Source organism: Suillus bovinus (genome assembly GCF_016758785.1).
Source record: "Suillus bovinus strain UH-Sbo-P2 chromosome Unknown EDB93scaffold_61, whole genome shotgun sequence".
NCBI classification, from domain to species: domain Eukaryota; kingdom Fungi; phylum Basidiomycota; class Agaricomycetes; order Boletales; family Suillaceae; genus Suillus; species Suillus bovinus.
Genome location: NW_024542117.1, coordinates 199,861 through 216,273, shown reverse-complemented (window position 1 = coordinate 216,273; position 16,413 = coordinate 199,861). Strand labels below are relative to the sequence as shown.

At 48.8% G+C, this 16,413-nt stretch overlaps 4 protein-coding genes across 4 annotated transcripts; 2 read left to right on the top strand and 2 right to left on the bottom strand.

The window, feature by feature from the left end:
• Positions 1–11: 11 nt before the first annotated feature.
• On the bottom strand, positions 12–1,701 carry EDB93DRAFT_1167226 (Ribokinase-like protein). Its single transcript, XM_041450231.1, has 6 exons — positions 1,558–1,701; positions 1,478–1,508; positions 1,382–1,427; positions 1,224–1,324; positions 611–1,177; positions 12–560 (listed from the first exon to the last, which is right to left on the bottom strand). Exons 1-6 carry the CDS (start codon positions 1,694–1,696, stop codon positions 362–364), a joined length of 1,083 nt encoding a protein of 360 aa, XP_041304465.1. The 5' UTR covers positions 1,697–1,701; the 3' UTR covers positions 12–361.
• A 519-nt stretch (positions 1,702–2,220) lies between these two features.
• EDB93DRAFT_1253633 (uncharacterized protein) lies at positions 2,221–5,230 on the bottom strand (the record flags this gene model as incomplete). Its single annotated transcript, XM_041453485.1, has 2 exons — positions 2,221–4,744; positions 4,974–5,230. 2 exons carry the CDS (start codon positions 5,228–5,230, stop codon positions 2,221–2,223), a joined length of 2,781 nt encoding a protein of 926 aa, XP_041304464.1.
• Positions 5,231–8,710: 3,480 nt separating this feature from the next.
• On the top strand, positions 8,711–11,519 carry EDB93DRAFT_1091064 (uncharacterized protein; the record flags this gene model as incomplete). The annotated part of the gene is made up of 8 exons (XM_041446320.1): positions 8,711–9,582; positions 9,643–9,715; positions 9,770–10,079; positions 10,139–10,216; positions 10,276–10,381; positions 10,439–10,505; positions 10,557–10,630; positions 10,682–11,519. The coding sequence occupies 8 exons, from the start codon at positions 8,711–8,713 to the stop codon at positions 11,517–11,519; spliced, it is 2,418 nt and encodes an 805-aa protein (XP_041304463.1).
• Positions 11,520–13,078: 1,559 nt separating this feature from the next.
• EDB93DRAFT_1167204 (major facilitator superfamily domain-containing protein) lies at positions 13,079–16,028 on the top strand. Its single transcript, XM_041450230.1, has 15 exons — positions 13,079–13,721; positions 13,781–13,870; positions 13,918–13,998; positions 14,056–14,095; positions 14,151–14,217; positions 14,283–14,370; positions 14,423–14,690; positions 14,739–14,809; positions 14,929–15,047; positions 15,108–15,124; positions 15,188–15,263; positions 15,318–15,337; positions 15,398–15,407; positions 15,458–15,526; positions 15,574–16,028. Exons 1-15 carry the CDS (start codon positions 13,500–13,502, stop codon positions 15,860–15,862), a joined length of 1,527 nt encoding a protein of 508 aa, XP_041304462.1. The 5' UTR covers positions 13,079–13,499; the 3' UTR covers positions 15,863–16,028.
• The last annotated feature ends 385 nt before the right edge of the window (positions 16,029–16,413 follow it).

The window sequence follows — 16,413 nt, the reverse complement described above, 5'->3', positions numbered from 1 at the left end:
AGAGGGGTTTCGGGGAATCTAATATCAGCGGAACGTGGACCACGACGATAGATGTACCGAAAAACTTTTTATTGAGGTTCAATTGTTGTTTCTAGAATCTAGACTCTAGAGGTCTGCGTTAAATGCCTCCCGTTTTTCTATAATCGTCTGTTATTCTTCGTGATGAGTTACTTAGTCATGTCTTTTCGTGCCTCGGAGTTGGACTCTTCCCTCCCTCCGAGGCTGCCCCTGCAGGCCCAGGTCCGGTCCGATCTTGGGAAAACATATAATCACGTCACAGCTGTTCCTCTTCCCAAACCAGAGTAGAAATTCTTCTATTGCACATGCAGATGAAGATCTTCTATTCTCCCTTGCCTTAAACCTAGACCCTGCCTGTATTTCCAGCCCACAGGTCTTCTCCAAAGACCTCTGAGAAAGATTTGCCAAGATGCGGGAGCATATCTTGCGTGACAAGACCTCTTCCCTGCAGCCGAAACGCCATTCGACTACTGGTTCGGGTGACCATACTTCCACCTACCGCTGCCAGAAGTGGGAGACGAGAAGCAGGAATACTCCCATCGCTATCCACCAATAGGCATCAGTCAAATCCCATCGCCAAACCAAGACTCACCCAAAGGCACCGTCCTCGTAGCATTTCCCCCACGCAAGCATCGCTCCAACCGTTCCGCTAAGAACATCGCCCTGCCCGCCACACCGCTTCAACCCGCCTTCCACGTCCACCTCAACCACCTCCCTCACGCGTTGCCGCTCCTCATCTCCCTCATCCAGTTTACTCACCTTAAGACTAGCAGCTTCACCCGTAGTATCGCTCGCGATCAAATCAACCGGACCTTTCTCCAGCACCACGATACCTCCAAGTAGTCTAGAAACCTCGCCAGCACGTTCCTTTGTCGGTACATCCGGTGAAACGCCCGCCGACTCACTCAGACGTTTGAACTCGACCACATTAGGAGTCAGCACCGCACGGCGGTATCCCTTGACGAGGGAAAGTTCCTTCCCGACCATGAACAGAGCATCAGCATCGAGGACGACAAACATAGCCCGTTCGCGAGCGATAGACAGCGCCAGACGAGCATAAGACTGCATGTATTCCTCGCGGCCTAGTCCCGGTCCCATGACGAGGACATGCAATCGAGAAAGCAGAGACTCGAGTTCACCCTTCACTTTCTCAAATGATCTGGGATGGGTCAGATGAAACTGTCAGGTACATGAGCGGGACTCACGCATCTTCACGGAGAATGGGATGTACGATTAGGTCTGGGGAGTAGGACTTGATGGCTTGAGAAGCTGTGGGCGAGCAGATGACATGCGAAAGATCTGCTCCCTGTGTATAAGAGCTTAGTTTACGCTGGTGACAACGTTTATACACTAGAATGTATACCAGTCGTAATGCAGATATTGCTGCGAAGAATGGTGCACCGGTGTAACTGTAATACAGTCAACCCCCACGACTGCTTATCATCCTGATAATGCTCACTCCAAAGCTCCTCCGAGCACGCCGACTCTGCCTGAGTAGGGTCATGTACATTCGCTACTGAATGGGGAAATAGTCGTTACCTGATTGTCCTTTATGCAAAGTGCCGTTCAGAGGAGGAATGATCTGCTTGATCTGTTGGATTATACTATGTGGCACGGGCATGGTTGGAATCGTAGCAGAAAGAGAAACAATTTGTGGGAACGCGCATGCTGACTGCATTCATCATTAAGCACAACACTGATCGATGATCTAATACACATCATACATACAACCACAACGACGCATGTAATAGACAAAGCATCTGCAAGGACGCGACCACGGCGTGTCAACGATACATCCTATGTACAAGCCAAAAGTAGTTAGTACGAGTAAGTGCAACGAGTTGCTAGCTAGCCATTAATCTTATAGACGGAGGGGGTACTGGTAATATGCAGAGAAAAGAAAAGAAAAACGCGTGATATTGTTGGAGTCTAAGTCCAAGGGATGATATATAATATGTACTGGTGAAGGACACAAGAGAGAGCCAAGCTAGAAGGAAAGACGCGGAAGACCATGGACGATGCACGATGAGACCCAGCGAAGATGAAATAGTTCCAAAATAGCGGTTATAAGTAAATCGTGCAATTAGGCGTCAAAGTTGGGGAGATGGAGGGGATTAATTGCCATAGTGTTATCATGACATGTTGTGCTTGCGCTAGGTGGTGCATCAAAGTCCGCGGCACCTCCAGTCTTCGAAATGAGGATCACGGTGTGGCAACACTCGCTTGTGTTCCACTATGCCAGAACAAATTTAGGAAGGCACCTGCGTTTGACATGATCTCAACAGCGCGCCCAACGAGTGTACCACCCTGTTGTCGATCGTCGGCTCTTGTAGGACTTCTCGACGTACCAGCCGACGGCTTACGATCATGCCGTGACGAGCTCGCAGTGGAATAGGATTTCGAGGAGGGAAAGGCCGGGCGCATACTCAGTGTAGGTGAGTTGGCAGGCGTAGGTTGTCGCGAAATGCACTCCTGCTCTTCCTGGATTGTCTGCGTTTGATTAGGTGCAAAGGGTATGACCGTAGACGAGGATGATACAGAGGAGGCAGAGGCAGGAACAGCTTGCATTAGATCAGTCTGCGTACTAGGTTCCGTGTCCAACATAAGCCGAGGTGGCGGGCGCATAGTTGACACTGAAACACCTGATACCGTTGAAGAATCAGAAGACGAGGATGACGCAGACGTGAACTTCTTCTTCGGTGATTCTGGTGGTGGTGCTGTAATCACAGTAGGTCGTGGATCCTCTGGGCTCAAACTTGAACCTGACCCTGAATTCGAATTTGTTCGACGCCCAACACGATCCCGACCTCGCTCCGCAATGCGTACGATTCCCTCCCTTTGGCGATCGCTGCGCGCGTCCCGATCTCGGCCACCTGCGTAAGAACTGCCAATTCCGATTGCCAGTCCAAATCCACCGTCAGGGCTGAGGCTCCCGAAGCTTTCCGTACTCTCACTGTCACGATCTGAGAATGAAGATGTCCGTGTGATACTCCGTCCTCGTGTCTGCTGCCCCTCGGCCTGTGAAGACAATGTCGATGATGACGCAGAGCGGCCACGAGGAGCTTCAGGTGGCTGAAGTAATCCAGATGGGGACGAAAACGAGCTAGACCTGGGTACAGGGACTGCTGTACTTTGTGGCGGCATCTGTATGGATGCCAACGAAGGTGATGGTGTCCGAGACCTGGAACGAGACCTTGATCTAGAACGAGATCTTGAGTCGGAACGCGATGAGCGTTCTCCAGAGGTATCCTCAGAGCTCACGACGACTTCAGGTCGCCCAAAGTTCCGCGCAGTAGTAACGTTGCGTGCGCCACCGTTGGAGGAGCGGAACCCTCTCTCTGGACCTTCAAGCTCAGGCTCAACTCGTTCATGCTGCTCAAAGTATGCGCGAGTATCAACCTCCTTCATTGGCACATCCTCGTCTGGAGTGGGAGACGCGATGATAGGGCCATCGAAAAACTGTGTTGGCTTTAAGCTTTTATGATATGGCTCGGCCAACATGTCGTCGACCACCCCGTCGCCATTTACATTGTCAATGTCTGCACAAATATAGCTTGGGGGTACATAGACAAGCTCCACGGGTGATTCCTGGGAGCCGTAGGCATACCACTTGCCACTTGATGGTGGATGAGGATAAGCATGGGAGCGGGCGTATGGGTAGTGCTCGTCCTCTTCCGCTCTAGTCTTCAAGATAGTTGGTGCAATGAGGGCGATAGTGACCAGCTCCTTCTCTGAACTGGGTGTGCGCATGAGAGGGCTGGCAGTGGTTCGTCTATGATGGATTGAGTAAGATGCGGAGCGGTGTTTGGGTGGGCGTGACCGTGAGGAAGAGGAGGAGGTGGACGAGGAAGAATGGGAGGAGGATCGAGGAGGTAGGATGGTACTGGGGTTAGCATGCCTAACGCGCATCTCGAGGACTTCATCTTCATCTTCCTCCTCCGAGGTTGAAGAGGAGAAGGGAGAAGTGTTCTGGGGTGGTGGGGAAGACCGAGGACAAGGGCGTTCGTCTTCGTCACCAAAAAGAAGCTCATCAGTTTCATCGAGGATGCCATCTTCGGAGTCCTCATCATATCTTGATGATCGGGAAAACCATAAGTGTATACCGATAAGGAAATAAGCAAAGACTGACCCATCATCGTCTGAACCCACTGTCTTGGAATTAGTATATTCAACATTCCAAGTTGTGCGCTTCTTCTTTGGCTTCTCGATCGCGATACATTGTTCCACAAATGTGTTGAAGCTGATATGTTTCCGCTTTTGGCCAGGCACGATCACAGCATCTGGAGACGACCCCTGCCTGGAGGCGGGGGGGACCTCAGGAGTTCCAGATGCAATGATCCGCGGAGGTGAATCCCGCCTACAGTCACCCCAGCGGGAAATATGCGTATCGCTCTTAGTGTGCGTGAGAGGTGGCCGCTTCATCATTCCTTCAACAACAAGTCCCGACAAATGTTTCGGGACTTCACAATCAGAATGCATATGAAGTATTTCATCCTCTTCCGATTCAGGAGGACTAAATATCGGTGAAGAAGGCAAATCCGAAGTTAGAAGTTCCATGATAGAACGGTGCTTTAAAATTGGCTTGGTCGTAGGCGGGGATGACGAGAGTATGGGGAGATCGAGAGCAGCGGCAGTGTTCGGCGAAGGTTTGGGGGTGGGGGTGGGGGCGGGGTAATCTGCCGTGTGAAGAGGTCCGTATAGCCACGTAACATCAGAATCTTTCAACCTGTAAAATTGGTTAGGGTGTGTTCGAAATGAAGTAAACGGGATGACGTTGGGTTAAAGTGTACCAAAAGGGTTTGGAAAACAAATGGACACATGGCTATGCAGGGCTCCACAAAATCGCGGGGTTCGTGCTCGACGATCATAAATGAAAAAAGGGACTGGTCGAATTGAACCATGCGAGCAAGAAAGGGAGGGGGTATAGTACTCAAAACAGTGGACAGCGAACTCACCAGTTGAGGGTCTCGGGGCTAACAGTGCTAAGCTTGTTGCGTTGTTTCCACCACGTGCGCCAGGAAGCGTTCTCCAACCTCATTCCATTTGTAATTTCGTTCTTTAAGCGAGTCATGCTCCGCCATGAGCGCCATACATCTTCTTCTCGCCATTCATGGGAAAGATAATCGACTTGACCACGGGGAAGGTTCGATACAGCAGTGTCATCAGGTACGGTGGTTACAGAGCCGGGCAAGACAGTCATATAGTTAGCCATGATATGGCAAACCTTTCGTGTACACTGACGAATAGGGTCAGGATGGGATGTTGGGTTGGTCGGTTGAAAGATGAGTGAACGACCCCAAGGTTACGACTTACAATTGAGAAGCAAGAAGTTGGTTAAGAACAAGCTTGACGACGACGAGCCGAGTTCGGATTCGAGATGACGGGAATTTAGATTAAGAACGAACGAGAGGGGGGGAAGGAGCTGCTGGGAATTGTTAGGACTTGGTTCAAACTTGGTTAGCCGGCTAAATGCTAGAGAGCTGCAAAGTTGGCAGCTTGTGCCTTCTTTAAAGATGAAGGACTGTCATTTCTTGAAATTGCATGGATGGAGGGCAAAAGAAAGATCTGGCAGCCATGCAGACGAAATGCCACACGACAAAACACTTTTTTTAGGCCTTAATTCAATTTTTTCCGTATCACTTTTCGGGGTCTCTCGTTCCGATTTACCCGATTCTTTTCACACGGCTCGGTCCGCTTCAATAATAATATAATAAATATTCAAAGAAATAATATTACATGATGGGCCTCCCCGCATTACCCCACATTAATATTCCTTTTCAGAGTTTTGGTCCTATATTCCCATCATTTCTTGTCCTCTGCTGGCACGGCGTCTGTACATTAACGCGCCGGTACATCATTGCCATATACCCGCTATCCTTTCTCTGGCTTAGTTTTCCATTACCCGCTTCCGACTTTCAATTGCCAGTCCTCATAATCGCCTCCGCAGCGCCAACGGCTTACGGGAGCAGTATATGAAGGACTGCGCTGTGTACAATGATCCGCCCGCATTCGCATGCAAACTTTGACCGTCGTTATGCCCGCTGATCGTGGGCATGTTATCGGAACATTGCCAGCATGCAAATCAGGAAGTTTACTTCATCTTTGTGGTCCGGAAACTTCTCCGCATCCCTACATAATTAAATCTGCTGGTTGGAGCCCCGCTGGTGCCATGTATCATATGACTCTTACGACCCCGACCTGCCAGGTGGCGTAAGCACTGATTGATGTTGTCTTTTAGCCAGACAAAGACAAATATAGCTCATGAGCGCCTGATACCCGGCATTTCCCAACAATTGACCAGTGTTCAAGTCAAACTTGGGCTATCCTTCTGCCACGCTGCATACCTGTCAAGTTCTTACCATCATCCCGTGGCCATTGGGCTTGGAGCACATACGGCAACCAACTCATGTTAGGCATTTTCGCATCACCGCCCTCGGATCTCGTCATAGACATTTCAAACTACAATCGTTGACGTTGGGAACCAATAGGAACCAACGCACTTTCACTTTGACGGTTATTCTAACTTGCGGATCCGGTCAGTGCCTTTCCGGCCCGCGGCTAGGACCTGCCTCTCTTGTTCCGCGCTAACAGCAAAGTCGGATAACTCTAACGCGATCATAGGGTACAAAGGTCAATCTGGTACTCATACAGCTGCTTTTCGCCGCCCCATCGATTTGGGTCAAACCCCAGTAAAAATTTCAAGAACAATTCCGCTACCAATGATCGACCGTCATGGCCATAACATGCGTGTCTTTCGCTTGTTTGCGACAGATATACAGAACTAGAACCAAGAACCAGAACCAGGCAGTAGGACCCTATTGTGCGTTCTTGATTTTGGATATCGTCCTGCGTGCCTGCAGGGTCTTCCGCGGTCTGTTGCTTATCAGCGTCATTGTAACAAGTAAACATTCTCCTTGAGTGCTGGAAATAATTAAACTTTCGTACAGCATGCTATCGAAGAGAAGTCTTACAAATGCATTTTCATACATGAGTGCAAAAGGTATAAAAGCCCCACATGGCCATGGAGATATGTCACTTGTCCAACAGTTGTGTTCTCAGATTACGGCAAGTAGAAAGATATGCCACGCCCAATCAGGAAACTCTGGTTTGTTGTCCCAACTTCCGATCAGTCAGCACTCTTGAAAGTCGAGACCGACTGCACATTCAGGCGCTCACAAATAGTTAGTAGTGAGTGTTGGTGTTGTCGTGGCATCGTCGGCGATCAGCGAAGTGGAGGTTAGGTGCGGAGTTAGGGGTTAAGCCCATATGGGGGAGGAAAGGGGAGGACGGACATGTGGAGAATGCTGGAGGACGTCAGCGAAGAAATGAACGGGACCGAAGCAGTGTGGGGAATGGAAGAACATTCGGAAGAAATCGGCAAAAGACTGTGATGATCACGACTGGGGCGTTGTGAGGAATGTGAACAAGAAGGATGTGTGCGCAAGAGTCGGGGGAAAACTGTATTGATTGGGTCTGGGGTTGCATGGGGAAGGAAATTCACGAGAATAATATGTGGAGCAATCGACAAAGACTGTGATGATCGGGACTGGGGTTGTCTGGGGAAGGAAATATAAGGAATAGTATGTGAAGAAATCGATGAACAACTGTGATGGTTCGGAGCGGTGTATGGACAGGGAAGGAAACAGACAGAATGATGCGTGGATGATGTAGATGAGATTCTGATCGGGACCAAGGCCGCAAGAGAAGGAAAGGCAAAGAAGGATGTGTGAGGGCATCAATGAAAAACTATACCAGCTATCGGGACCGTTAAAGTTACCATAAACCCATATCTCAAATCCGCGGAATCGAGTGTATTAGGACTTCCATGTACACTAGAATATTGTTAAGTCGATCAGTCAATCTCTGGTGGACTGTTGTCCTAGCAAGTCCACTGATTTGAATATGAGATTGACACGTGGAAGTTAGGGTTGTTGTGTCGCCGCGCCAGCGAGGTGACTGTTTAATTCGCGGACGGACTAGCGAGTTGAAACTAGCAAATGGCTGCCATGAGTGAAGTGCTTCTGAACTGTCAAGTGTTCACGGTCCGAAGTGAGACTAAACGACTCGAAGTTGCGTGGAACAGGAGCTTACCATCAGTGCAAGACTAGTACTGCAAGTTATGTGAAAACGTGCTCAGCCTCTAGATGTCATTGCGGAATGGTAGAGCGAGTTTCTTCGAAGCCCACCACTATCCCGAAGAGAAACCCAGACTGACCAACCCGTGGTCGCTGCCTCAAGAAATCTCGTGGCTACTGTAGAGCGCAAGTCGAACAGGTATGAATGTCTCGTCCGCGCCGCAGGGAACACATGCCGAATCTGATTGAAGAGGTGCCCACCGAGATCCGAGATCCACCGCACCCAGGGCTTTGTTGCCCACAAGCAGCGTTTTGTACCCTTACTACTATGAGCCTGGGAGGCAGATGTGGCTTAGCAAGAGAATATGTGAGGTCCAGGGCTAGTAAGTACCGTACATGCCGGCGCTTGAAAGCTTGAATTCTTAGTCGTTGTACACCAGCTTCGTGGAATGCTAGTGACTGCAAGCTTGAGTCTGTCTAGACACTCGGCTGCGGTACTTTAAATTTTGTACCTTTATGGATAGTGGTGCACTGGTTCCGGGTAATATCTGTACTTACGGGCTTCTACCTTCAACTCCAACGTCGTTTCGGCAAGGCAAGTCATCCAGCAACACGATATGCTTGACGCCCAGGAAAACTCAACATTAACGTCTGACCTTGATTCCCTTCACATATCTCTTGATTCACGCCCTCCTCCTGGCTTACGGACTCATGCCATCGCATCTGTTACTGAGGCCCAGAATCCATGGTCAGAAGAGCAATTGAAGCTCGAACTGAAGCCCGCGCATACCCCAGATCCAACAGTGATTAACGCCGCTTCATCATCTGTCTTTGCTTCACCAGCAGACTTGATCAACACTCTCGATCACCAAGCGCGTGTTAGCAAGGATGTTCTGACTCAGTTCGATCCTTTTACAAACGAGGACGAGCTGAATGCGCACCAGGCATGGGCCAGCTCAGAAGGGCATCCACCACCTGCCCGAATCCCATCGCGCCCCAGTAGTAGAGCACACTCCAGGTCTGCCTCGAAGGACATCCAACGCGATGGGCCTTCTTCCCGATCTGGCTCACCCGCACCACAACCATCGACTTCTTCCGCCTCATCTGCCTTTCCCTCGCTCGCTGCAATAGCTCGGACTTTCTCTATCCCTAACGTGACAAATAGAACGCGCCCTCGGCCCTTGTCAATGGATGCGGCCAAACCCATTGCCACCCCCTCGCCTGCAACCATGTCCTCATTTGCGCAGCAACAGTCCCAGTCTACTGCGCCATCACCCCTCTCCAAGCAGATCCCTCTTCCGCCTGACCACACTGCCTTGAGTACCCAAAGCGCACCGGACACCCGGTCCGCGACTCCAGCTATTGCATCACCGTCTGGCTCAGAGTCTCCACGCAAGGATAAAGATAAAGACCCTTCTTTTAACTTCCAGAAATTCCTCGACCAGATGAAGTCTAGGGGTGCGGAACCACTTGGAAAATATGTGCGATCGTGCGTTTGGTGACATTGTGTACGTTATAGGAGCTCATTTCGCTTTCTTTTGCTCCACAGGTTTCTCAGCAACTTTACGAAACGGACGTTTACCGTCAACGACCAGGTCAAGATAATCAATGATTTCTTGAGTGTACGTACCTGAATTCATCATATATTCGCAATCAAGCCGTTAAAGTCTTATCAGTTCATTGCCACGAAAATGCGGGAAACTGACATTTGGAGAAATGCAACGGAGGAAGAATTTGACAACGCGATGGAAGGAATGGAGAAACTAGTGATGAACCGGCTTTATGAATACACGTACACGCCTTGTCTTCCTCTTCTTACTCCACCCCGACCAGTCACTGCTGATGACCTCGAACGTGATCGTGTGTTGTCTCAACGGATTGCGCTGTTTAGCTGGGTACGACCCCGACATCTCGATATACCTGAACTCGAATCCGACGATAACGATGGAAATGGAAACACTGGATTTCTAGAATTTGCTCAACAGGGTATGTCGTGTTCATCGTTCTTGCCAGTTCGTCAAATTCTAAATGGTAAATGGTGGCAGAACTTTGCAAAGTGAATCATTACAAGGCACCACGGGATAAACTCATATGCATTCTGAATTGCTGCAAGATTATCTTTGGTTCGTGTTTTTCACTTATCATCTCAGCGGCATTCTCACATCTCTCGGATGTCATCCAGGTTTAATAAGACATTTGCGCAAGGACGAAGGTGCAGACTCTTTTGTGCCGATACTAATTTACGTGGTATTGAGAGCGAACCCTGAGAATTTGCTTTCGAATGTCGAGTATGTATAGGTTTTTCCATCGTGCAAGTCCAGAGAAGTTAACAAATTCTCCCAAAGGTTTATAAATCGCTTTCGAAATCCTGCGAAGCTCCAGAGCGAGGCGGGTTACTATCTTTCAAGCCTCGTTAGTCTATGACTGATTTGTTGATCACTCGTGCTAATGTTTACTTCTCAGATGGGTGCTGTACAATTTGTTGAAAGTATGGATCATACCTCCCTTTCTTGTATATCACAGGAAGAGTTTGAAAGGTTTTTATAATCTGCATTCAGTTCGTGATTCATGCTCACTACTCTTGACAGAAATGTAGAAGCGGCAATCCAAACACTCCCTCCGTTACTTCCTTCTTCACCAATCATAACCCAAGGCTCACAAACCCCGAATCAACCTCTGCGTCCATCTCCACACGCAGGAGAAGAATCTGCACAACCGCTCGCTCTCACTGTTCCATCATCAGCCCAGAATCTCACGATTGGCGAGGATGCTCGAAAACTATTGCAGAAAACTGGGGATGTGGTATCAAAACCTCTCGGTGCTATTAGTCGTATATTTAGCGAGGCACTAGATGAGAAGATGGGCTACCTTCCCGGACCATTCGCACCTTTTGAGCTTGGTAGAGAAGAGAGGGAAAGACATTGGTCACATCCAGAGCAGGTCGCACAGTTCGCTGGTGGTCCTTCGCACGCGACGGCAGGCAATGAGGGACTTCAGGCGCCCATGCAAACACCTTACAAGCCCCGCGTGCGTCGTACATCACCCGTCCCAACTCCACTCATGCACCCGGGGTACCCGTACGGAGCCGACGAAACCTCAAGTAGACCTGGCTCTAGAGGGCCATATGTACACCAAGGACTTGGTCCTGCCCAATCATTACCTCCCCCGAATGCTATTCCACAGCACCTTCAAACACTTTCTGTAGGCCAACAGATATCTCGTACGCCCACCCCCTCACTCGACCTTACTGCTGTTGAAGCAGAAATCGATCGTGCGCATGCACAAGCGAGCGCTGCTGCTCGTGCGACTCTGGCCCAGATCTTCCCAGGAGTGGATGCAGAAGTACGCGACTGGGTACTGGAGGCCAACGGAGGGGATTTGGGCAAGAGCATAGAAGGGCTCTTGGATATGGCTGGAGGATCGTGAACAGCCTCAGAAGATGAGCCGTGATGAACGGGGACTTTGAAAGTTTGTCGTTGACAAAGTTGTCACACAAAACTTCCGAACCAGGAACTAGACGAGAGGAATGTGACTTGCGATTGGATTCTACAACGCGGGAAAACATATATCAAGAGCGTTTCCCCGCAATTAGTGATCGATTCGTGCGACATTAATATCTCGCTTCGAGATGACTGTCAGAGAAATGTGGGCTAACACAGCTCACACTACTGTGACGGTGCATCTGTCATCGATGTCTATTCTCTTTCTTGAGCATCATCGTTTGAAAGGCTTGGGCGTTCTAATGTGCGCTTGTATATGCGATTTATCTTATTTCCAATGATGATTTTATTCATCTTGTAATCTCATTCGCGCGCTTGACTTCCTTCCCGTGGTTGAGATTGGCTGTCGACAGCTGTTTCTCATAGCTAAGACTCGATCGAAGGGCCTGACTCTTGATATTCGAACCAAAATTTTAGTCTCCACAAGTCAGACTTTACAGACACTCGTTGGGGGTGTTATGTTTCAGTGCTGGTGAGCAGTATACGAGTTCTGTTTCATCCGTCGAAGCTTTGACATCACATGGGCTCCTAGCATGGAGACAGCTGGCAGGTTGTTACGGGGCACGGAGCTCCATTCCGTCCCTCGAGTCTGTACCAAGCTTGGCGTTGCTCAAAGCCAAGCCATAGCTGCCATAGCTCGCCAAAAGACTGTTGACAGCAATGAAGAAAGCTTGGCACCTTCACGTTCGTGACATGTTACGCAGGTATCTTTTCTAATATGTTTTCTGCTTATTTGACGTTTCACATCGGTTTCCAAGTTTTGCACGTGCTTTGTGAATACCCCTTATCGATCATCGCTTGGGGGAGCCATTATTATACCCTCCAGGAGAATTGATAGTACGATTATGCCAGAGTAAAATGGATTTCACGGTGGTGCCTCCCCTTTCCATCGAAAATGATCAGGTCCGGCTATATCAATACGATGTGTGCTAGTATGTCTCAGCGTCAAATATTCGACGACAGAATTTACGCGCCAAGGTTGGGATTTGTAACTGTGAGTCTACGATTCCACGAAATTCCTTGCATGATCTCTTTTGGGATTTACAATTCTCTGATCCGGGTACAGGCACAGGAACCTACAACTGGCTTTTTCTGTCATCCTCAGCTGAACATCCCAGGATTCTTGGTCTCCTTGCGCGTCTATCTATAGTGATCTCATCGTGGGTGGGTATGGGGCGTTTCAACAGGATCCAAAATTTCAAATCACCTGTGCAAGCTGAGAACTTCATCCCCATCGAAAAAATTAGATGTCGGCGACTCGATCACACGCCAATATTGATGTCTGAGTCATCTCTTGAGCTGTCGTACTCGACATTGCAAATCAGTCGACTTAGCTTGCAGTGAGATAATCTCCAGATCGATGCACACCTGAGACGTTGATCAGCACGTCGTTTTTGAATCTACGGAGCGCGAGGGAGAACGATGTACTAGTATAAACGACTAAGAACAGCTTTTCGGTAAGTCACACGCGATACGCCCGGTTGTCACACGCCTCGATTACCTTTAGAGCCCTCGACAAAAAATATGCAAGCCAATGACAACGGTTGCAATCGTTTACCCCAGTTATGATTGTCCAGGATGATCGTACTGAAACAAGCCCCGTGATTGGTCTAATAACGGATATGGACCGCAACCCGCGTACTATTAGATCACTGATCACTCAAGACTTTACCAGATTGGATAACTCGATATGTTCCTGGAGCCTGACCTGACAGAACTTTCAGAGAACCGGGAAACCAAGAGAGACCGTGGGGTAAGGTCGCTTGTAGTAGGTCTGTCATCACGAAGAAAACATGTGGACTGGTAGACGCTTATATAGGCTGCATCTCCGTTCATTTCAAACTCGAGGCCCTTTTTTCCTGCTACCACCTCACCCATCGACTGAATACAAATTACACCATATACCATGCCGCTCTCTTCTTCATCACCCAGCATCTCGGAAAAAGATGATGTGGTCCATGTCGAGGACGGAAAAGTTGCTGTCGAAGGGCTTTATAACCCTCATGTCGACGTTTCGGGTGTCGACGAGCGCGCTTTAATGCGAAAAGTTGACATGCGAACTATACCATGGTTGTCTTTCCTCTATTTACTTTGCTTCCTCGACAGAACCAGTATTGGAAATGCAAAGGTGAGCATACATTGCATCCACTGTAGCATTCACGCTCACGAGACCTGATCCCTTCGTAGTTGTACAAAATGGAGGCAGAATTAGGAATAACTGACACCCAGTATTTGGTGTGCCTGACTATTTTCTTTATATCCTACGCACTATTCGAGGTGAGTGTGAACTTGGAATTAATGTACGCGAGTTGAACTTGCACCAGGTACCCTCAAATGTCGTCTTGAAACGTCTAAAACCATCCGTATGGCTTTCGCTGCTCATGTGTCTTTGGGGTGTTATGATGGTGTGCATTCTCGACACTATTCTCTAGATACGGTCACTAATCATGTGTCCTCTACAGACGGTGCAAGGCCTAGTTCACAACTACAGCGGCCTACTGGGTTTGTACATCGCCTAGTGATTGTCGGATGTCACTGAATCACTTACTCAAAATAGTAATGAGATGGATGCTTGGCGCCTTTGAGGCTGGTCTTTTTCCCGGAGTCACCTACTATCTCTCATGGTACGTGCGACTAGCTATTCTGTGTGCGAAACATTTTTCTGATCTGTATCATGATGTCTGTGCAGCTGGTATAAGCGTTCAGAATTTGGTATCCGCGCCGCCATATTCTTCTCGGCTGCGACTATCTCCGGCGCATTCGGTGGCCTTCTCGCTGTATGTGCCGATCACAAACCGCAGTTCTTCTAATTTATTTCATATCATGTAGGTCGGCATAGCCAAGATGAATGGGATCGGTGGAAAGCCTGCCTGGGCATGGATCTTTATCATCGAGGGCCTTATTACCATTGTGGCAGGTGCTGTCTCGTACTGGATCATCGTCGACTTCCCGGATAACGCAACATTCCTTAACGAGGCCGAGCGGACTGTCGTTATTCGCCGCCTGCAGGGTGATGCCCAGTTCAGTGCTGCTGGAGAGAAGATGGAGTGGCGACACATCAGAAAGGCACTGACCGAGTGGAAGACCTACCTTGCCAGCAAGTCCACCTGATCCACAACTTACGTCCGCTAATAAACTGTCTTAGTGATCGTCTACGCCGGAATTGATATGCCTTTGTATGCATTTGCACTGTTCTTGCCGAGTATCATTAGCCAGGTAAGTCCATGGTTTTACGTTCCGTCTTTGTGAATCGCATGTCCTAACTTTCGTGAAACAGCTCGGTATGCTCTTACACTCTAATATATGACATTCATTTCACCGACTGATTGTCCCCAGGATATTCTGCGACTAGAGCAAATCTGCTGACCGTCCCTGTTTATGCGCTCGCTTGCATATCTACTTGCCTCGTCGGTTTCCTCGCCGACCGGTACGGTAACCGTGGCATGTATAACCTGTGCGTTTACCATTCGCTCCACTGTGGGTCTATTACTTACCGCCACGTTTTTGTTCTTAGCATTCTGCTTTCCACCGGTAAGCCTGCATGATGCGGTCTCATGGTAATAATATCGCTCACGCTATCTGTGATATTTATAGCTGCTGTTGGATACATCATCTTGATCTCCTCCCGCAACGCCGCATTGTCATACTTTGCAGTATTTTTATCTGCTTGGTAAGTCAGTTCTACGAACAAAATAGATTTATGCCTGATGATGCTACAATGTAGCGGCATTTACCCTTGCATTCGTAAGTGGCACTTTTTTATGGTTTCTGTAACATTAAAGCTGATCACTCCTGATTCCGCAGCAAACACGGTGTAAGTGTGATCCACTAACAATTTGTTCCCTTCTGATCGATCGGAAACAGTGCCTGGATGTCTAACAACTCAGAGGGAACATACAAGCGTAGTGTCGCTCTTGCGATGGTCATCAGCTGGTGAGTTTTTTTAGAGATCGTGTGATCTACAACTAACACGAAATCAGGGGTAACTTGCAAGGCGCTGTTAGTTCCAACGTCTATCGTGCAAACCAGACGCCTTGGTACCCATTAGGCCACGGACTTGTGCTGATGTACATCGGAACTGGTCTCATCGCTACGGTCATTTTCAGGTTCCTCTTGAAACGGGAGAACGCTCGTCGGGACCGCGGGGAGCGAGATGAAATCATCGAGGGACAAGAGGGAGGCTTTGAAGCCAACGGTCGCTTCGCGAGCGTTGAAGATGCCAAGAGAGAGAAAGGAGACGAATGGAGTGGATATAGATACACTCTATGAAAGCTGTGGTACGATGCGAACAGTACGGGTTTCTTTTCCCTGTCCTCAATGTAACTTAGGATGCTATTTACGACTGGATGTAACATTACATTAATGTCTAGCAGTTTGTGACTTTAGTATGTTTTGTCATCCTAATGAGTACCATGTGGGTTTTGCGCTTGGCCTTCCAAAAAATAATGGCATTGCCCCCAGTCATGATAAGAAAGGCTGGGATTAATATATTTGCCCGGTCTGGTAGCACATAGTTTGACAGACGGACTTTTTTCTAGGCTCACGCGGTCACGTACAAGTAGCTATAGGTTTCAGTTTTGGGACAAACCACATTTGATGTAGCTCTGCTGGAGGGTATTTAACAACTGGCTTGGATAAGCGAAGCCCAAGCCAGAGCGTCGCGTCTCCTAGGATAGAGGACTGTTAGCTAGGGCAAGAGGAACGCTTGGATGGCCATGGGATGGATCATAGCCTGAAGCTTGATTTCGAACCTCCGAACAACGAAAGCTCTTGTCAGGGCCTCCCGCGTGCCGACCTTCTCATCCTGTACTACTTGTCAA

Bases quoted from the DNA above. Each gene is read 5' to 3' on its own strand.
- EDB93DRAFT_1167226 (XM_041450231.1), bottom strand. From the start codon at position 1,696: ATGCAGTCAGCATGCGCGTTCCCACAAATTGTTTCTCTTTCTGCTACG. The intron at 1,178-1,223 runs GTGAGTCCCGCT...GACCCATCCCAG, and splicing joins CCCATTCTCCGTGAAGATGC to ATCATTTGAGAAAGTGAAGG. The intron at 561-610 runs GTGAGTCTTGGT...ATTGGTGGATAG, and splicing joins TACGAGGACGGTGCCTTTGG to CGATGGGAGTATTCCTGCTT.
- EDB93DRAFT_1167204 (XM_041450230.1), top strand. From the start codon at position 13,500: ATGCCGCTCTCTTCTTCATCACCCAGCATCTCGGAAAAAGATGATGTG. The intron at 14,218-14,282 runs GTACGTGCGACT...ATGTCTGTGCAG, and splicing joins GTCACCTACTATCTCTCATG to CTGGTATAAGCGTTCAGAAT. The intron at 15,527-15,573 runs GTGAGTTTTTTT...ACACGAAATCAG, and splicing joins CTTGCGATGGTCATCAGCTG to GGGTAACTTGCAAGGCGCTG.